Source organism: Sciurus carolinensis, chromosome 3 (assembly GCF_902686445.1).
Source record: "Sciurus carolinensis chromosome 3, mSciCar1.2, whole genome shotgun sequence".
Lineage (NCBI taxonomy): Eukaryota > Metazoa > Chordata > Mammalia > Rodentia > Sciuridae > Sciurus > Sciurus carolinensis.
This window is the reverse complement of record NC_062215.1, coordinates 2,290,574-2,311,711: the sequence shown is the minus strand read 5'-3', so window position 1 is coordinate 2,311,711 and position 21,138 is coordinate 2,290,574. Positions and strand designations below refer to the sequence as shown.

Genomic DNA, 21,138 nt, shown 5'->3' with positions numbered 1-21,138 from the left:
TCGGGGGTACTCAACTTCACCGTAAAAAGTGGACGTCCCTCATGGACCGAAGGCGCCGTGCACGCGGGGAAAGCAGGGTCGCCTCACCCTCCGAGGTCTCACCGTCACTCACGGGGCCGTGGCTGTTCTGAGTGCCACACGCTCTTTCACAATGATTGAAGGAGCAGCTGCTGCACATGGGTCCTGGTTGGGCCCCGGTGCGGCAGGAGGCGAGGTGCCTGACCTTCCCCGGGGCGTGGGTGTGCGAGCAGCCCCTGCTGTGGCCTTGGTGGGCACAGTCACGTCAACCCAGGTTGAAGCCCAGCTGCAGGACCAGCAGAGCAGGCGTGTGACTTGGGGTGGTGCGCAGGCCCCGCAAGCAGGAGGCACTGAGTTCCATGCCCTGCACTGTGACACACACACACTCAAAATAGAGGACTGGCACGGGAGGACCTGGGATGAGGCCACGTGGACTCCCCAGCAGGAAGAGAGTGGGTTTAATGTGGCCAGGCCATCTGTTCTTGCCCCCTGTCAGTGGTTAATGTTCAAAATAATAACGCTTCTGGTGGGTTTGTTGTGGGGTTTCCTGGGAGTTGACAAAAATATTCTAGAGTCCATCTGAACTGTGAATTGGTGAGGATCTCTACAAGGGACATGAAAAAGGACCCCGGGAGCCAGGCAGGAAAGCTGGGAGCACACGGTGAACCCACCGGTGTCCACTGAGGGAATGCACAGCAGCGTTGTCCAGCTCCGGCTGGCGGCTCCAGAACAGTGGAGGCTGAAGGAGGGCTCCTGAGCCACAGGATCACCCCTGGGAAGAGCCAGGTCGTGGCTCATGCTGACATGAGAGACACGCCAGATGAATTAAATAATGCCATGGAAAACAGTTCTCCAAGAGTCCTGGAGAACATCGGAACACTGTGTTTACAGCAGTATGCACGTGTTCCCAAGCCTCTTCCAAAGGGGAAAAAAAAGCCAGCCCTGAAGTACTGTGGCTGTGGCTGAATGAACACCAGGCTCTGGGTCCCAGCCAGTGGCACTTAGTGCTGTGGAAGCCACCGTTGTGGGAGAGAGACGCGTCGGGAAGCAGCCTGCAGCACTCGGAGAGGAGGAGAACTCAGACTTGATTATACGCCGCAGACCCAGAGGAAGACTATACTCCAAATCCCGAGCCCTGATCACAGATTCTCCCAGCATTTACAGGTTATCTGATGTCATCTTAGACCCATCCTATCACTGAGGCTTTTTCCTCTTTTTAAAAAAATTCCTAGTCTACATGGCTGAGGCCTGTGCAGGGTCCCCAACAGAGATGCTTATGGAAACAGGTAAGAAGAAACAGCTCTTTTCACAGCCATCTGTGACGTTCCAGGAGGGAGTGCTCAGACTCCTAGGGCAGTTATCGACAACCCAAAGGTAGGGACCCATGGTTAAGGAGGCTTCCTGGAGGAAGGCTGAGAGGGGAGGGCACTGACCCTTGCCCGGGCACCGGTTTCTTACTGTAACGTTTTGTAATTTCATTTCACAGCCAGGTCTGGTTTGCCATCCCATTTCCCCCCTTTGATGCCCTATTAAACCCTCTTAGGGCATCACCTCTGTCCCTGTCCTTCAAGATAAGCCTTTGGTAGCACCGGAGGACCATTTGGAATGTAATGGCCTCCAAGCAGGAGGAGACAAATCAGGTCAGTATGTCAAGGACGCAGGGACCAACAGAGTGCCAGCAGGAGCCTGGCAGTAAACAGGCCAGTGCAGAAAATAAGAGTGGTCCACTAAGCCCAGGTAGCAGTCGGCTCCTGAGTCTGCTGCTGTGCACAGACCAGTCAGCTTCCCGGTCGTCCTTGGGCCTCTTGGGGTACAGTTTGTCTGTTTTGGATGGTCAGCTTGTCAGGTGTGATTGGATTGGGAATGCACTCCCAACCATCAGAGGCTGGATTTGCCCTGCTGAGATGAATCCAAGGGGCCCTCTTGTCCAGCTTTGCTGCAGTAGAGCTGGATAAGAAGACAGTGAGTGGACCCCTCCAGAGAAACATTAGGAGTTGAGCATTTTATTTTATTTTATTTTATTTTTTAGTCAGTTAGCATCTCCAGGTTTAATGGGGTGGGCATGGTGTTGTTTAACTTCTAGATCTTTTCATATACCTCTTATGATGAGAGGAGGGTGCCCACAGAGAATCCCATCAGGGGAGAATCCTGTCTGCCTAATAGGGCTCGACCTAATTATTAACAGAGCAACTGGCAACACCTGATCCGGTGAGGGGGGTTTCCTGACAGTTAGTTGTAACTTCCTGGTGATCTCTAACCTGTTTGCTATCAATTGTGCCACCGTAGCTATGAATGATGGCCCACATGTGGCTGTGCTTTGTGACTCTCCTGCCAGGTGTTCAAGACCAACTTGGTCAAAATCAACCTTGTCCCTCTCTACTGTTGAGAATCAGCTGAAATCCCTCAGGGGGTCACTCTTGGGACCTTGTGAGAAGCCTCTTAGCTTCTCTAGTGCCATCTGCTAGGACAGGTCAAGGTCTTGCTGACCACATGTGGCTTCCCTTGGAAGAGGTAAGGACATTCATTTCCCTTCCAGTAACCCTCCTCTTTGCAGAATGTGCACTGGTTGGCTTCCTATTCCTTAGGGTCCCATTGATCCCCCTGATCTGGAGGTCACGTGGCCCAGAATTGTAAAGTTCTCAGAGAAGTCCCTGTTATCCCCTGCATTCAAGCTGACCTCAGAGGGCAAGAGCCAAATATTGGCCATTCTCCTCCACCTTTTTTATCTTCAGTCTCTAAGTTTTGGTTTTAATCATCCAGCAGACCAGTTTTACCAGTCTTAAAGTAGGGTACTGGGTTTTAACTATAATGTCTACAATCTTACGGTTATTTACCCCTTTCTTTAATTAGGGTCAGTATTACACTGGCAGTCAGTCTTGGATTTTGCCTAGCCTGTAGATGACAGCTCATTATCTCAAATTAACTCAGGTTATTATACTAGAAGTTGTACTTCTGTAAAGCACTAACAGACAAGAGTTACAAAGTTTAAAAGAAAATAAAAAATGAAATAGATGAGAGTAGAAACATACTTAGTTTGTATAATAGCTATGAACCAAGAAACACAAACCTTTACTTAGCTATATATTGTATTTCCTTTTTAAGATCACAGTAATCCTTATAAGGAAAATCTATCTTTTGAACTTAACTTTAGATGGACCTGAGTAGTTATCCTAACATGGAATAAGGTGAGAGGCAGTCTTAACTCAGGTGAGGTGATCTCTCTCTTGACAAATCTTAGGTAAGATGTTTTGTTTCTGAAAATGATCTTTACCTCTTCCTCAAATATTATTTTATAAAGTTTTTATATATCATTCCCTGTGTCTATGTGAAACGGTTAACATAATTTAACATTACATCTGAAACATGAATCAAACAAGCTAAGAGAGCTTTTAACCCCTTTTGTGGGAAAGTGGCAAAATGTCTTCACATCTCATATTGTTAACCTTTAAATAAACCAGGCCTTTTTTTTTTTTTTGTACTGGGGATTAAACTCAGGGGCACTTGACCACTGAGCCACATCCCCAGCCCTATTTTGTATTTTGTTTAGAGACAGGGTCTCACTGAGTTGCTCAGGGCCTCTCTTCTGCTGAGGCTGGCTTTGAACTTATGATCCTCCTACCTCAGCCTCCTGAGCCACTGGAATTACAGGTGTGCACCACCACACCTGGCCCCATCCTCTCCTTCTTGCCTTTCAAAAATGCACTCAAGTTCCCATCCCAGTGTAAAGAGTAACACAAAATTTTATAACTTATGACAGATTATTTTTATCTAATTACAAATTATTAAATGACATAAATAAATTTCCAACTAAATTTGTTATTTTTATATTAAGTCTATGAGAGACCAGTTACAGAAAAATTTAGTTGGAGAGCATCAGCTTGGTAAAGTGCTCTCCTAAATCTCGTACTTTGTGTCATCAGAGGACATGAATACACCTAAAATATAAAGAAGCCAGTGACAGTGACACAATTACACTGATGTCCTTAAATTAACCAAGTTTAACTTTGAAGAAGAATTTAGACTTCAGTGTAGTATAATAATCTAAAATGGCATTTGTTTGTTAACTAGAGTTGTACAAATCTTAATCCCTTTAAAATTAGTGCTCGTAAATAATAAAACTCAACAGATGCAAGAATTTATCTTGATAAATAAGAACAGACCAATGTTTTAAGAAGCCCTTGGGGCTGGGGAGATAGCTCAGCTGGTAGAGTGCTTGCCTTGCAAGCACAGGGCCCTGAGTTCGATACCCAGCACCGCGGGGTGCGGGGGAGCCCTTGTTACTTCAACACATAGGGAATTCAATTTTGGTTTATATCAGTACATTAATATTGGACCTTAAAAAACTTCAACTAAGTAATAATTATGACCAATTTAATCACACACAAACTTTTTGAGATTCAGCCTCCACAAACCTAACTTAGATGTTCTACAACTTGTTTACATCCTTAGTTTTCTCCTCTCTTTTACCTTGGATTTTAGCACAAGAATATTACTTTACCAGACAAAACTCCCTCTCGTCCACAGACATTTCCTTTTCCTTCTAAGTTTCCATACCAAAACATATATTCCCATACCTGTAACTTCCCTTTATCTTTTCTGGTTCTAGACACTCTCCTAAGTGTATGTTTTGAAATAATCCTTATGAATGTTATCTAGGCATTTAACTCACACAGCAGGAGGGGGATCAGACAAGCTGGCGTTTACAAAGCCCTTCCTTAGCTCAGGGTGCCTCTGAGCCTGATCTGTCTCCCTTATCTTCATATAATGCCATCAACTTTGACCTCCCCCCTCGTGCCCAGTCTCCTTTTGGGCCGTTATCTTACTCTAGGCATGTTGATGATCAGTGAAGGAGGCCAGTGACAGATCTGCAGCTACCTGGGCCAGTCTGAGGACCGTGCTGGGACTGCCCGCCCTGGGTACAAAGGGAACTTTGGGTAACCCTCTCTTCTGGTGTCCTGCTGTGCTTGCATATCGGAGGCAGTGCCTCTTGGCACCTTGAACAGACGGTTCAGACTCCTTATCATGTCACCGCATAAATACCTGTGCGTGCAGGATCTTCTGTACGCTTTACCTCTGACAGACCAGCTCCAAGTATAAGACTGGCAGTTATCCAGAGCCAGTCAAAGGCCAGCTAGTGCTGCAGTGAGACATCTTTCTCTTAAAGAGGCCCATGCCCGTAGTGGCCCTTCAGCCAGGATTTTTGTGAGAGCCTGTTGGTAAGATCAACGTCACATGGCCCACGTCCCAAAGGGCCAATAACAGAAACGAAAAACAGAGACAAGAGAGGATCGCCAAGACAGGCTGACAGGCGAGAACCTTTAAAACAGACAAACTTGCACCTACATGTTTTTCCTTAGCTTGGACAGCGAAGGACACAGGGCAGCTGAGGAGTGTGGCCTCTGCACCTGGCTCAGCCTCTTCTTCTTCCTCACTGCTGGCCTCCTTCCCAGGATCAGAAGTCCTTAGTCTTGACCTTGAGGGGCCTAAAGTTTGAGTCAGAATACTGAGGGATTCTTGGGGCCATTTAAAACAATATTATTTTATCATTCTTTGAAGGATTTTTTCTCTTCTTTTAATCTTTGTATGTAGAACATACAGGAAAGTAAAGTTTTAACCCTTAATCATCTTGCTTTTAGCGAAGACCAGAAACAAAGCAATCTTAAAACATCTTTCCATCGACCCCAACAATTTAAAAAACACATTTTTAATGTTAACCCCATTTATGTTAAATCTGATCTACCCATTTTTAACTTAGGTTACCCATGAAAACCAAGTTAATTAACATTTTAAACCATCCTTTTCTATTGAAGAAAAATCCTACAAGCAATGGACATTACACTTTAAACATTTTACAGAAAACAACACCCTTCATGACTGATCACCTGGAAAAAATGTGGGTTTGTTATTTTAAAGACCCTTTTTAAGAAAATTTTTTTATCTCTTTAACCATTTTAAGTCACCCGAACCGAAAGGTATTTGGATCCATATTTTGATTTTATGAGCGCTCTTTACATGACAGTTTTTGGTACCATGTATGTCATATAGACACAAGCACACATGTAGACCCAAGTACATGCACGCATGTACTTGAACATTAGCAGGAAACAAAGTTTTTTTTTTTTTTTTTTTTCAGTGCTGGGGATTTGAACCCGGGACTTGTGCTTGCAAGGCAAACACTCTACCAACTGAGCTAGATCCCCAACTCCCCAAAACAAAGATTTTATAGCTTTTTTGCCAGGCAAGACTTCCACAGTAGGATAGGAAAGAACTAAAATGCTTATTATACAGATTGTCAGACTTGGCCCTGTCGAGGTTAAAACAGCCTGTGAAGCTGGGAGCCTGCGGGATAGAGTCTGGGCGTCATGGTGGATGCTGACGTGCAGTCCAGCTGGCCTTCCATCCTTCCTGGGGGCAGATTCACTCCCACCATTACCTCTGTTTTCCTGCGTAGGGCTCTTCAAAGGAGATCTCCTGCTTTCTCTGGTGTTTGTGAGAGTTAACCCTTGAACAGCTGGCCTCTGAGTAAAGACCGTGGAAGAAAGAACAGGGCGGTAACTCCAGTTACACAAAATGAGACTAATTGGTTCAAGAGAAAGGTGAATCGAGCATAAAAAGATAAACGAGCTCAGAAAAAGACAAAGGCCAGAAAGTGACTGCCGTAATCACTCTAGAGCAGAGTGCAGATCAGAGTCAGTCGAGATGGTTTTCAAGATCGTGGGAGCCTGGAAAGTCCTCAGAAAAAGGCTTTTAAGGAAAAGAAAACTTGTGCATTTGGGATCTTTCCAGTTTTCTTCCCTGTACCCATCTGGAGAGAAGAGGAACTTATGGAAAGAACAGAATCGTAGAATACGAGAAAAGAGAACAGTCCTGAGACAGATAATGGGAGGAAGGTCACACACAGCGCCCGCCTGGCTGCCTCCCTGAAGGAAGCTTAGGTGCTTCTTGGCTGAAGGCGACCTGTACAAACCCTGGGCCTGGTGAGAGGTCCCGACGCAGGACTGAATCACTGTTATGCATAAGAAGTCACCACGTCACTGCAGGGCAGGGCTCCCTGGGACTCCGTAGCACAAGCCATGGAACCACAGATAGCCTCGCGTGCGTGCCCTTGGGGTTTGAGACAGTGCCTGCACCTGTCGGAGTGACCCATGTTGGTGACTCCCCTGTGGGAGGCCCTGATACTGATGGCAGGTGCCGGGGGAGGTGATGGAGCTCTCCTCCCGCAGACAGGCCTGACGGGGTCTTGGGTCCTGGGATTTTACCTTCATCCTGATGGCCATGCAGGTGGTGGTCCGGCTCTCCAGGGAGCCCGGTGACCGTGGCTGCTGCAGAGGCGCAAGTCCCCCAGGCAAAGGAGGTCCCCAAACTACTGGGTGGCACCACCTCCTTCCGTGGGGCCCCACACTCCAGCATGAGCGGCCAGCACAGCAGGATGGCCGCTTCCCGCCAGGGAACGCAGTGCTGCAGGAGGTGGGCTGGGGAGAAGTGGCCAGCAGCACTCGGGATGTCCAGGCCCTCGTTCCCGGGCAGGCCCTGAGGAAAACAGAATTCCAGATTCCCAGCCCTGATCCACGGCTCCCCAAAGCTCCGCCGCGCCGTTGTTCGGTTCTGAGGAGGAAACCAGCCGTCTCTGAACGGCGGGTGCGAGGGCTGCAGGAGGCCGTTTGCAGAAGAGATGGCGGCTGGCCAAGTGGAGGCATCGCGACGCCTGAGCGCCGCGGTTCTGTCCATCAGGTGGTCAGGCAGTGCCGTCCTGAGTGGGGTGTGGGGTCCGCTGGGCTGTGGCTGGCCAGCAGACTTGGCTTGGCAGCTGTCTCCCAGGACCTGGCCGGCCTCCCTGCGAGGGTCTCCCTGGGCCACCTCCCGTTTCTTTGAGGATGCAGCCAGGCCCTCCTCGGGCACCCGCAGGCCCACCCCAGGGTGCCTGCCCTACTGACCACTCCCCTCCTGGAGGGCAGCTGGCAGCTGTTCTAAGGTCAAGGCAGGGTGTGCTCTGACGGACCTGGAGGGTCCTCCCTGGTCTGTGGTGACTGTGGTACCTGCCAGAGCCTGGCATCCGTGTCCTGGCAGTCAGAACATTGGTCACCTGGACGTAGCTTTCATTTCCGTAAGAAGAAAGCAACCTAATCTGAGGTTTGATCATTTGGACCAATAGAAATCTTTTGGTTACAAATTACCAAAAATGCAACTGAAACTGGTTAAGTGGAATTTATTGCTCATATCGCTGATAAATCCTGAGGCTGTAGGCGAGGCTCCATCTAGGCACCTGGGTGGTAGCCCTGAAGTCCAGATGTGGCTCTGCCCTCATGCTCTCTCTAATGCTCCGGCCCATCCTGCCCCTGGTCACATAATGGCATCCACAGCTCCCTACCTCACTCCTTCATCCCAGGGACAAAGGAAGCTCCTTCAGAAAGCTATTCCCCCAAGCCTCATTGGCTCTGACTGGCTCTCCAGCCTGGCCCCCACCTCCTGAGGCTGTGAGGTGGAAATCAGCCATTGACAGGAGCCCGCAGGGGCTGACCCCAGGGCTGGAGCAGAGCAGATTCTACTCGCCATGCAGGGTGCAGGTGAGAACAGGGAGCTGCAGGGACCTTTCCTGGTGAGGGAGGAGATGGGGCTCTGGCCACAGGGGTTCTGCACCACTCCGCGCCCACACTGCCCCAAAGCCCCTTCCGTGGATGGTGACAGCCTCAGCCCCTGCTAAGCCAGGCAGCTTTCTAGGACTGAGACATGCCTTGTCACCCCGGTCATCGTCATGGTGACCCTGTGGTGTAGGGATGTCTGTCCATCTAACAGGTGGGTGATCGAAGGCATGTGGTGGCTTGGGAAGCCAGTAGGCTGGCCCGGCCAGTTGTGGTGTGTGCCGGGCCTGGTGTGGTTGTGCCGCAGTCTGGGCTGGAGGCAGCCAAGGCCCAGGGCAGCAGGTGCTCTGCAGGGCTTGGCACAGCACAGTGGGTGGCTCTGCGGGAAGGTTGGTGCAGCGTCCCGTCCCTTGGCTCCCTGAGCGCCCCCTTGGCGGGGGCCCACCTGTGCTCGCGGAGCTCCTCTCCTTGCTTCTTTTTAATTTTGATTTATTTATTTTCATTTTTTGTTCCAAGACTGAACCCAGAGGTGCTTTTTCCGCTGAGCCACATCCTCAGCCCTTTTCCTATTCTATTTTGAGATGGGACCTCACTAAGTTTCTGGGCTAGACTCGAAATTGCTGTCCTCCTGCCTCAGCCCCTGCCTTAGCCTCCCGAGCCGCTGAGCTCACAGGCACGGCCCCCACTCCTGGGTTCCATTGCTTCCTAAGGCCACGGCTCCTGTTGGTGGAAGCCTCTCCCTGCACACCGCCCGGGTGTCTGCTCGAAGGAGGAGGCTGATCTGGAAGGTGCGTTGGGTGGGTGTCCCTCTGGCTCTGCCAGGAGGTCCTCCCCAGCAAGGCTCTGGTGGAGCCGGGTTGCCGGAGGATGTGCCGAGCAGCTCAGCTGCCAGGGAAGAGGCCTCGGGGTCCTCAGCGCAGCCTGCCCCGGTCCTCACAGCCCTTCCCTGCTGCGGGGACAAGCCAGCTGGCCCCAGGGGCTGGGGGGGGGCGCACAGCACCCACCTGTCCGCCTCTGTAGGCGGTTTCCCTGCCCACCTGCCCTGCCCTCGGCGTTCATGTCCCTCCGCCCACTTGGTGAGAACTGGTCGTCCTGTCTGTGTTGCTGGCCTGTCCCCATCTCTGGTGCTGCACCTCCTTGGCTTGGCCCCCGTGTTTTGGTTTGGACCTTGGCCCCCCACCCAGCCCTGCTCTGGGTCACCTCCACCTTGAAGCTCCGCCTCTCCAGAGGCAGAGGCCTGCAGCAGGGGTCTGTTCCAAGCCCCCGTCCTCCCCCACCCGGCTCCCGGCTCCCGAGGACCTGTGTCCTGCTGCGTCCCACCCTAGGTGCCCGGGCACAGATGTTCTGCACTCCCTGCTGCCCCCAGTGCCGCCAGCCTCACTGCCTGTGCCCAGGCCCCACCCACCTCCAGATCTGGCCCGTGCTGGGGAGGTGGTGAGCAGGCCCGAGCCTCACGGGGGCTTGGATGTGGGCTTTCATTCTGGGTGAGCAGGAGGCCTTGGGAGGGTCGTCTCTGTGCACAAAGACCTGGGAGTCCTGCCGAGGAGAGCAAGCTGGTTAGAGCTGCATCTCTCAGGCTGGGCCCTGTGCCGCCCCCTCCAGGAAGCCTCTGAGTCAGGGTGGCCTCTGACCTGCCCCAGTGCCCTGCGCTGGATCCGACCTTGGCGCGTCTCATGCTGCGCCCTGGTCTGCCTCATCACGTGGCCAGTGTTGTGGGACAGGCCCTGCTGTGCCCTCGGGCCCTCGAGGTCCCTGTGCCTCCCAGAGCCCAGGTCACCCGGTGGCCCATGGAGGCAGCACCCCTTGGGTGAAGCACCGACATTCCAGGGAATCCGGGAGGGCTGGGGTGTTCCTCCTGGAGCCCGCGCCGGTCTGACGTGGTTGTGCTCAGCAACTTCTTGCAACCCTCGGGAGGCCGAGGGACACCACTGGGGCCAGGAGACCCCAGACCCGTCCAGTCAGCCTCAGGTGGGGGGGCTGGTGGCCCTGAGGGGTTGGGGGGGCCCGCTGTTGTCTGCGCTGAGTTGCACGCAGGCCTGGGCCTGGGCTGGTGGCTCCGGCCTCCAGGGAGCTGTGGAAGTGGGGACTTGCGCCACCCAGACTGCCGAGCCACTCGACTCGTTAACCACATCTTGGGTGGTTTGGTCGCCCTTGGGAGACGCAGTTTTGCTAGATCCCCTTGCTTGTGCGAGGCCCTGGGTCCCATCCTCAGCACCACAGAAAGAAAAAAGTCCCCTAAAGCCGTCTTTCTACTGCACACCGTGGGCATTGACTCCCAGCCAGGCTGGGAGCCCTCTGGGTGCCTGGGGGGAGGGGCGGGCCCCCGGGCAGTTCTGCAGGAAGGTCAGCGAGGAATCTTGGGGAAGCTGCAGACTGACCCAGGAGGAGGCCTGCGCACCCGGCACAGAAGCCCCCAAGTTCCCTGCTTTCCCGGTAGGCTTAACCCGGGGTGAGGGGCGCAGGGCAGGCTGGTGTCGCGGGGGCAGGGCCTCGTCACTTGCAGCCAGGGCTGGGGACTTGGCTGGGGACTTACCAGCCACCTGCCTTCGGTGGCCCATGGGCACCTCCTCCGGAGCGTCACCGCCCGGGGGCCAGGGTCCCAGCAGCCTGCCCCTCAGAGCCGCGCTCCTGGTTCCCGAGGTGGGAGCCTCCCCTGGAGCGGCCTGCGCCTCTGCTCCTGCGCACTGCGGGCTCCTCTCCTGATTCTGGGTCTCCTCTTGTGACCCCTACGCCGCAGAGCATCACGTGGGAAGCCTGTAAATGCCACAGTGTCCACAGGTGACCTCACAGGGCTGTTGGTGGGGCCTCTTGCTCCTCGGCCAGCCCCCCTCTGCCCGGGCGTCTTAACCTGATTCCACCCGGAACTGGATGAGAAGGGGCGGGGGTGGCAGATGTGAGTGGCCCAGCGGAGCTGAGCTTGCCGAGCCTGAGAGAGGGGCACAGAGCAGGAGGGAGACGCGGGGCAGGCTGCCGAGCCCTGAGAGGTAAGAGGAGTCTCCCTCTTCTGTTCAGAGCAAGAGGAAGAAGAGGAGGAAGAATCAGGGCGCTTCTGCCTCCGTGCCGGGTGCCTCCAGTCCCCAGAGTCCGAATTCACCTTCTTGCCCTGGGTCCCAGGGCACAGCCCCGGCCCAAAGCCCAGCCCAGCAGGCTGCTCCAGCTAACCAGCCCGGGCAGCCCCTGGGTACAGGGGTGACGCTGCTGGAGGGGGCCGGGCCCGTCACACGCGCGGAAGAGAGTGGCAGCCCTCTGCAGGGACAGCCTGCCCAGGACAGGGGAGCGTCCGCAGGAGAGGAGGCTCGGGGCAGCGCAGCCCCCCAGGACCGTGCAGAGGGAAGGGGCCTCCATACCTGCACGCCCCCTGGGGACAGAGGCCTCTCCCAGGAGGTGTCTGACCCGCAGAGCTCTGCCTGCGAAGCCCACCCTAAGGCTGAAGGTGCTGCCCAGGGGCTCCCACTGCCCGAGTCCAAAGGGGACTCTGAGCCTCAGAAGGAAGCCCAGAGGGCCAGGCAGCAGGCGGGGTGCCCAGCCTCTGGGGTGAGTATCCAGGAGTGGCGCCCGGGGCACAGGACTGGCTCCCGCACCTTGGCAACCCCGTGGGTGAGAGGGGTGAGACGGGGCTTCCCCAACTGGGAGGGCAGCTGGGACTAGCTCCCTCGGGGTGGGGGCTGCTGGCCCCACCCGCAGTCTAAGGCCGGTGCTGGTCTCACGCGGGCAGAGTGGCCTTCCCTTTGTCTCTGGCCCAGGAGTCTGGGGGCTTATTCCCTCCAGGGCGTTGATGCTGCGGCTGAGCCAGATGGTCCAGTTGACAGGGCTGGGAAGGCAGTGGACGATCAGCCTCCGTCAGCGAGCCAGCCCCCGGCGGGTCCCCCTGCTGCCAAGGAGCACCGCCAGGTACAGGTTTCCCGCCGGCTGGGCCTCGGGGACACTGCTTGGCCTTCCCGGTCACCTGCTGCAGCCCATTGCCAGCCCGCCTTCCACCTGGTTGTGTGGCAGATGTTTGTGGAGCACTAGGGACAGTGTGCAGGAGGCCAGGCCTCCCCTCAGGGCCCTCATGCATGGGAACAGGAGGACGGAGGCCAAGCCAGGCAGCCGGAAGCAAGCTGGGGGAAAGTCTGTGGGGGTGCTGGTTGGTGCTGTCAGGTGGCCCCTCAGCAGGGTGAACAGGGGCAGCCTCCAGGAAGTGCTGGGGGCAGAGGCTCCAAGGAGTGAGGGGTGAGCTATGGGGTCCCTGGGGACACGTCTGGACAAAGAGATTGGTGAGCCAAGGCCCTTTGGTGGCTTGTGGTGGCCTTTTGTCAGCGCAAGGAACTAGTGTCCCCAGGAGTGAGGGAGGGAGGAGAGGCCAGGACAGGCTGGGGAAGGGTCCTCTGAGGCCACGGGAGTGGACTGCAAGGACTGGACGGCCCTCTGGCTGCTGTGAGACCCGCGGCTGAGGGACAGACAGGTCCAGCCTTTCATGCCAGGCGTGGCTGCTTATTCCAGGAAGCCCAGACCAAGGATGGGTCGGCTGCTTCCGGGAAAAAACGAGGTGAAAACATCTCGGAGCCCAAAGACCCAAGGAAGCCGGAAGGGACTGGCAGAAGTCATGCGGCCGCCGTGAAAAAGGAGAAGGAGCAGCAGAACCGGCAGGCCAGGTACAGGGCCGCCCGGCTGGGCTCCGCACGCCGGCTGTGCTGTCCAGGCCCTGACCAGCTCAGCCCGGGCAGGGAGGCCAGCCAGGCCAGGCCCCACCCTCCTCCTCCCCTTGGCCACTCCTGGGCAGTGGCTAGGCGTGAGTGACCGTAGGGGCGGAAGGGACTGGTCAGTGGCCACAGCGCTCTCTCCTCTGCAGCCCGCTGAGCCCGGAGGAGGGCGTCACTGTGTACTTCCACGCCATCCTCTCCAAGGACTTCGCCTTCGACCCCGAGCTGCACACTGTCTTCGTCAGGGGAGGAGAAGGGCTGGGCCGGCCCGCGTGGAGCGACGCCTGCGAGATGTACTACGTCCAGTGAGTCCCGGGTCCCCATCCCTGGGGTGTGTTAGGGGTGATCAGCGAGTCCCGGATCCCCATCCCTGGGGTGTGTTAGGGGTGATCAGTGAGTCCCGGGTCCCCATCCCTGGGGTGTGTTAGGGGTGATCAGCGAGTCCCGGGTCCCCATCCCTGGGGTGTGTTAGGGGTGATCAGCGAGTCCCGGGTCCCCATCCCTGGTGTGTGTTAGGGGTGATCAGTGAGTCCCGGGTCCCCATCCCTGGGGTGTGTTAGGGGTGATCAGTGAGTCCCGGGTCCCCATCCCTGGTGTGTGTTAGGGGTGATCAGTGAGTCCCGGGTCCCCATCCCTGGTGTGTGTTAGGGGTGATCAGTGAGTCCCGGGTCCCCATCCCTGGGGTGTGTGTTAGGGGTGATCAGTGAGTCCCGGGTCCCCATCCCTGGTGTGTGTTAGGGGTGATCAGTGAGTCCCGGGTCCCCATCCCTGGGGTGTGTTAGGGGTGATCAGTGAGTCCCGGGTCCCCATCCCTGGGGTGTGTTAGGGGTGATCAGTGAGTCCTGGGTCCCCATCCCTGGGGTGTGTTAGGGGTGATCAGTGAGTCCTGGGTCCCCATCCCTGGTGTGTGTTAGGGGTGATCAGTGAGTCCCGGGTCCCCATCCCTGCGTCCCGGCTGCCCCTGCACCTGGCACCTAGGCTTGGTCCTCCCAGCATCTCCTCGTCTGGGTTTGCTATGGCTCCTCCTGTCCTGGCTGAAAGGAGCCGTGTGCTGGGCGAGCCGTGCGTCCGTGCCCTTAGGCTGTGGGTCTGGGTTCCTGGTGGGTCTGAAAACTCAGTCTCTCCAGGTGAGGCTCCTGGTGATGCTCTGGTGTCTGTGGCTTCGCAGGGACTTGCACGAGAACGGGTCCCTCATCGAGGGCAGCATTGTCATTCCCAGGCAGAGCCTGGACAAAGCCATCCCTTACAAGTACGTCCTTCACCGCGGTCGCGGCCCCGACCCCACTGTGGAGTACGAGTACATCTACAAGCCCCCGCAGAAGGCGGGCGAGCACGTGAACCGCTGCCTGTGCGTCAGGTCCTCCCTCCTGTGCTCCGGAGGTACGGGCCCCACATCAGCCTGCGTCCTGCCTGGTGCGCCAGGCAGGGCAGCCTGGACCGCGGGCGGAGTGGGCCCGGGCTACCGGTCAGTCTGGGACAGAGTGGGGAACAGGGAGCTGCTGGCTGGCCCTTCCTGAGCCACAGGCCCAGCCCTTTTTATTTTTTATTTTGAGACAGGCTGTCAGTAAGTAGCTTAGGGCCTCCTAAATTGCTGAGGCTGGCCTCGACTTTGCAATCCTTCTGCTTCAGCCTCCAGAGTCACTGGAATTACAAGCATGCACTACTGTGCCTCTGACCATCTTCTAAATTTTCTATCTTTTCTTTCCTCCTCTCCCTTTTTCTCCCCCCCCATTTTAACAGTGCTGGGGATGGAACCCAGGGCCTCATGCTTGCTAGGCAAGTGCTCCTACCCCTGAGGTAGATCCCTATCTCTTTTTATTCATTTTGATTTTTTTTTTTTTTTTTCCGTGGTGCTGGGGATTGAACCCAAGGCCTTGTGCTTGACAGGCAAGCACTCTACCAACTGAGCTGTATCCCCAGCCCCTCATTTTAAAATTTTGAGTCAGGTTTTGCTAAGTTGCCCAGGCTGCCCTCAAACTTTTGATCCTCCTGCTTCAGCCTCCTGATTACTGAGAGTGCAGACATGCACCACAGTGCTTGGCTGACTACTTTCCTTTTCCGATGGTTCTGCAGTTGGCGTCACTGTGTTTGCTAGGTCTGTAATTGTGTCTCTTGCAGCTGGCTCTCAGGGCAGCCAGGAATTCAGCGCTGGCCCTGTCTGGGCCCTCCTGGTGGCTGTCTGCGTCTGCTGGGGAATCCGCTTCATCCCTTTGGGCTGGGTGTTGCTGCTCCCAGTGTGCACCCTGGGGTCACTGACCAGAACCGGCTCAGTTGCTAGTGAGGGACGCAGTGTGGGTGTAAAATGTTCTACCTGCATGTGGTCGTGTTTAAAACTTTTACTCGGTTTGCTGAGCTGGGTGGCTAAGCAGAGACTTGGTTTTCAGGTCATCGCTGTGGGTGGTCTGGGATTCTGTCTGTAGTAGCTGATAGAGTGAGTTCTGATTGCCTCACTTACCAGAGTCCTCTTGCTCTCCTTCCTTTCTTTCATCCTCTGACTTCATTCCCATTTTTGTCTCTCTCATTTTTTAGACAGGGTCTCCCTAAGTTGTTGAGGCTGACCTCCAACCTGTGATCCTCCTGCCTCAGCCTCCTAAGCTACTGGCATTGCAGATGTGTGCCAGTGTGCCTGTGCTCCCCTGTGTTTGTCTTCGGGGTGCCGCAGGCTGGAGGGTGCCGAGCTCTTCCGTGTGACCCCTTCCCTGCTGTCCCCGCAGACTGGCATCAATATGATGACATAATATGCATGAGGCCCCCTGGGAAGTTCCAGAAGTTCCAGAGCTTCTTCACGGACAAGATCAAGAAGGACCTGGTGAGGGGGAAGCAGCTGGCGGCCGAGACCATGCTGGGCCGCATCCTCAGCGTCCTCCAGACCTGGAACCCCGTCAACCTGAGGAGCTTCTTCAGCCTGTTCCGGCAGTTTTTCTCTGTCGTCCGGGTGCCTATGGTTTACGAAGGGAAAGCAGCACAGCCCTGGATCAGCCTGAACCTCGGAGAGGCAGAGGTATCGGGCTTCCCCGTGGCCGAGTGGCGGGTGCAGAGACCGCTCCGTCCCTCCTGCTCCTGCACCGCCTCGCGACCGCACCTCTGACCTCGCTCCCGCCCAGTCTTAGCTCCTTCCTGGCCTGGGCAGGTTGAAAGAAGGGTGCGGCCCGTGCCTCGTGGCCCTGCAGCCACCGTGGCTTGGGGACGGAGCTGGCGCCCCCTCTGAGCGTGACGCCGCGCTCTCCTGGGCGTGCAGGGTCCGCCCGGACCCCCACCCTGCAGGGGGCATGCTGGGAGGTGGGGCTGTGGGGCAGGTGGGACCCTCCACAGGGCTCCCCTGCCCGAGGGCGCTCCGGCCTCCGGGCCGCACCCCATGCGGGCCCCTCTCCTCTTCCCTGCAACAGGTGAAGAAGCACCTGTGGAAGTATTTGAAAAAGCAGCTGGGGCTGAGTCTGGAAGGAAGGAGCGGGGACGCCCTGCCTGAAGGCTGCCCCGTGAGGAGCAGACTGAGGAGGGGCCTGCTCCTCCTCTTCCTGGTGGAGGACACCAGACTCTACCTGCCGGAAGGGGACCTGACCTCCCTGTGCTCCGTCCTCTGCCCCAGCACCTGCTCCCCGGACGCCCTGCACGGCGACCTCTGCGACTTCCTGGTCACGTCTGAGAGGTATCCAGGGGTTTTATCGGAGGGCTCCTGCCCATTCATCATGGTTTTTATCTGATTGCTTGTCAGAGAAGGGCTGGGTGCACACTGGGGACGTCACACCGCGGTCCTGTCACCGCGTGCTCCTGTCCCTCCCTGGCGTGCCCGCCATTGCCAGTGTTGTTAGATTCTGCGTTCTCCTGGAAATCCTGACTCCAAGAAGCTCCGCAGGGCCAGGCACCATGGCGACACTGTCATCCCAGCTACTTGGGAGGCCGAGGCGGGAGGATCGCTTGAGCCCAAGAACGTAGGGCCAGTCTGGGCCACTTAGTGGAACCCCATCTGGAAAAAATAAGGGAATAAAACAAAGTAGACCGTAACAGGGGGGCTGCCATGCACAGTGTGCCTCGGCCCTGGGGTCCAGCCTGCTGGCGTGTCCCCGCAGCGGGATGCTCGCCCTGCTGCCGTGCCTGTGCCCGCTGCTGGAGGCACGCCGTCCCCGCTGGGTCAGCAGCGGCCTTTGATGTGGTGGGGAGACCGTCTGAGCCGCCGTGCTCTGAGCACCAGGGTCTCTTCTGCTTCTGTTTGGTTTGCACTTAGGTGACATCAGGTGGTCTTTCCTGAGCTCTTAACAGCCTGTGGGTTTCCTAAGTTTTAAAGACCCAGGCAGTTGATGCACCCTCTATGAAGAAGGGACGGTGGTAAAGAAATCTACAAACAGCTATGTGGAGGTGGAGGAGGAGGAAGCTGCAGGTTCTGTGCCCATGGGACACACACCATGTGTTGTTCCTTTTAAAAAGTGGCTTTGTAGCCAGATGTGGTGGCGCATACCTGTAATCCCAGCAACTCAGGAGGCTGAGGCTGGAGGATCGCAAGTTCGAGGCCAGCCTCAGCAACTTAAGGAGGCTCTGTCTCAAAATAAAAAAGGTTGGGGCTGTAGCTCAGTGGTAGGGTGTCCCTGGGTCCAAACCCTAGGCCCTGTGTGAATTCCTTGGCTGGAACCTGGGCACCTCAACTCCTCAACTGTGTGGTGTGGGTGGAAATGACCCCAGGGGGCGTCCGTTGTGGGGATTCATGACATCCTGGTGCAATAGGGTCAGGGGCCAGGAAACCTTGTGACTGTGTCTCCTGATCCGGGCTTTGGTCCGGGCTTTGGTCCAGGTGTGCAGCATTGCTCCTTCTGCCAGGCAGAAGTGAAGTGGCCGTCCCTTCCCTCCTGGGACATCGGACCCCCAGGCGGGTCAGACGCGGCCCTCCGCAGCTCACTGTGGGTCTTGGTTCCCTTCTAGATGGCGAGAGTACTTAGTTGACCTGTGCCAAAGGTGCATGGATGCCAAGGTGGTGGACTGGCTAGGTGTCCTCCCTGTCCTGCACTACTGCATGCAGCTGGAGCCTCCCAGGAAGGACCTGGTGAGCCAGCCTGCGGACGTCTGGGCTGCTCTCGAGGGAATCCCCTTCTTGAAGTTTCAGGAAAAAACGCTAAACGAGTAAGTTGCAGAGCCGCATTTCTATAAGCATGTCTTGGGATGGCGATTCGCTGGCGCTTTGCTCCTGAGCTGCATCCCTGGTGCGTTTTTAATGTCTGACTGTTGAGCTGGGTCCTGCTCAGTTGCCCAGGCTCGCCTGGCCCGATCCTCCGGTCCCTGGAGCGCGGGGCTCTGGGGCGGTCTCTCTCCCGGGACTGCCCTAATGTGCGTTTACTCACTCACGTGAGGGACACTCAGCGAGCAGTTCTGTGTGCCCAGGGCCCCAGGACACGCCCGAGTAGTGCACACCTCGGTTCCTGGCCTGAACCTTGCCTTTTAGCTGGGGCGGCGGCGAGTGCATTTCTGGTAGGGCTCAGAGCAGGCCCCTCCTCTTGTGGCCGGGAGAAGCGGAGGGCTGCACGCCATCCGCACTCTGACGGTGCGGGGGCGGCGCTGTGCTGGGGCTGGGAGGCTCAGGCCTCCTGCAGCGTGGACGTCTTGGGCGGGCAAGAGTACAGGACAGTGACTGTGGGCTCACTGGGCCCTGCAGTGTGTACAAGACGGTGGCCATCCAGTGGGCAGAGGGACCGAGGCCGGGAAAGTCACTGTTCCCGAGACACGTACAGAGCTTGCTGAAGGCCGAAGCCCGAGCCAGAGGCTGAGGACGCTCAGAGTCTGGCTTCTTCCAGGGGGAACGTGGTCCCCCTGTCAGAGGATGGTAGTCTCCACGAGCCGAGTGTCACTAGGCTACAGCAAAGCTCTGGCTTCTCTCCCTCGTGACCCCTGACCTGAGGAGAGGCCGCTGCCCGCCAGGGAGGAAATGGGGGGTGAAGCCCAGGTGCGGCGTTCAGGGAGGGTGTCAGGCAGCTGTGGTAGAGGGCCCACAGAGAAGGGGCAGTGCTGTGGACAGATGGGAGTTTCAGAAGAGCAGAAGCCGTGGGCGTGGCCGGGAAGCAGAAGCCGAAGCTCCCCGCTCGGCTCTCGTGCTCTGGCCAAAACTCAGACACCAAGTCACGCAAGGGAACGGTATGAGAAGTGAGCGTGGAAAAGCAAAGTGAGGCTCGAGCAGAGAGCACTCTCCAGAGAGAGCGGCTGTCTCTGAGCAGAGGCCGCGGGAGACGGTGCTGTCCCCAATTCCGCAGCTGTTTGATGTTCCAGGGGAGAGCTGGGGACCACCCTCTGCACTCTGCCAGTCAGCCTCCACCTTAGGGGGTCCTCTCGAGAACTGTCATGGTGGCCATCCTACTCAGGGGGGCTTCGTGTACAAGTCAGTCCCATGCCCATGTGGGCACTGGGGTCAGTAGCTGGTCAGAAGTCACCTTAGTGCGCCTGTGCTACTGAAGGAACCTCCCCTCCCAGGCGATTGGAGACGTGTAGCCAGGATTCCCAACTCCACGTTGACCTCAGTGTGCCCTGTCAAGAGTGGGTCCCATTAATCCTTTCCTCTTGACCCACTTTCCCAATCAGCTCCCTCTGCTTCTGTTTATTTTCTACAAATTAACTACCACCCTCTTGTTTACTTTGAAAGTAGACAAGAAAGTAGACAGTCCTGTTGCCATTTGATGCTCACCGGGAGAGCCGGGGCCGCCTCTGCCCTGGGCCCGCCAGGTGTCCTCCTCCACGGTGAAAGTAGTTGAAGGAAGACCCTGGAGTAATCTGAGGAGCGCCCGTGACCTGGCCTGCCTTCCTCCGCTCACTGCTGGCCACTGCCTAACCTGGGTGCAAGGTGGCCGAGCGAAAGCCGCGGACAACCCGGCGTGGAGATGAAGGCTGTCCTGTCGGGTTTAGCAGCAACCTTGAGGCAGCCGGGGAAAGGGGCGCAGCCGTAGGAATGTCGTGCTCACGCAGAGGAGCAGAGGGGGAAAGAGCAGAACAGAGCTTCCCAGGTCTGGGAGCGGAGGGGAGGCAGAGGCCCGAGGAGAGATGGGAGGGTGGTGCTGAGTTCCCAGCACAGAGAGCAGCACCTCACAGCTGCAGAGTCCAGGAGGACGGCGCGGTCCACTCACATCCACACGGTCACGGCTGCTGGGCACCAAAGGACGTTCTCCAAGGCAGTTGGAGAGGAGACCCGCTGAATCCGGGGTACTGCCACCGGGTGACCGGAGGAGGGAGGGGCACTTGGAAGTGCGCTCAGCCCTCACGGGGGTCAGGCTCCGTCACAGGCCGCGGCGTGCACCCCAGCCGGGCACGTTGTGCTGACCAACCAAAGCAGACACCACAAGGACCATTCCCATGCAGTTCTGCCCACAGGTCCTGAGTGTCCCCACACTCAGACGTAGCATGGCTCCCAGGGGCTGGGGTGGGAGTTAGTCTTCCATGAGGACAGTTTCAGTTCTACAAGATGAGAAAAGTCCTGGACTTTGGTTGCGTGACAATATGAAGTCATTGACACGTGGACTATTCTGAAGAATGGTTGAAATGGTACATTTTATGTCATGTGTATCGCCATTTAAAAAAGTAACCTTTAAGCCAGGCGTGGCAGCACACGCCTGAAATCCCAGAGACTCGGGAGGCCAAGTCAGGAGGATCACAAGTTTGAGGCCAGCCTGAGCAACTAAATGAGATCCTGTCTCAAACTAAAATTTAAAAAAGGGCTGTGGGTGTGGCTCAGTGGTTGAGCGACCCTGGGTTCACTCCCCACTACCATAAAAATTCATAATAATAATTAGCTTTTAAAAAATGTTGTCCAGTGTAATTCTAGACATGATCTCCCGACTTCAGCTCTGTTGTATTTGGGGGCCAAGCCATTCTGTGTGGTGGGGGCCATCCTG

At 56.3% G+C, this 21,138-nt stretch overlaps 1 protein-coding gene across 2 annotated transcripts in view; it reads left to right on the top strand.

Moving 5' to 3' along the window:
- Rnf213 (ring finger protein 213) overlaps positions 1 to 21,138 on the top strand; it is a 104,667-nt gene that overhangs the window by 10,363 nt on the left and 73,166 nt on the right. For both annotated transcript variants that reach the window (XM_047545198.1, XM_047545197.1), the window contains exons 4-11: positions 11,610 to 12,131; positions 12,366 to 12,488; positions 13,080 to 13,231; positions 13,429 to 13,584; positions 14,448 to 14,659; positions 15,994 to 16,280; positions 16,666 to 16,925; positions 18,191 to 18,388. In XM_047545198.1, the coding sequence (XP_047401154.1) occupies positions 11,610 to 12,131; positions 12,366 to 12,488; positions 13,080 to 13,231; positions 13,429 to 13,584; positions 14,448 to 14,659; positions 15,994 to 16,280; positions 16,666 to 16,925; positions 18,191 to 18,388 (1,910 nt within the window). The remainder of the gene's footprint in view (positions 1 to 11,609; positions 12,132 to 12,365; positions 12,489 to 13,079; positions 13,232 to 13,428; positions 13,585 to 14,447; positions 14,660 to 15,993; positions 16,281 to 16,665; positions 16,926 to 18,190; positions 18,389 to 21,138) is intronic.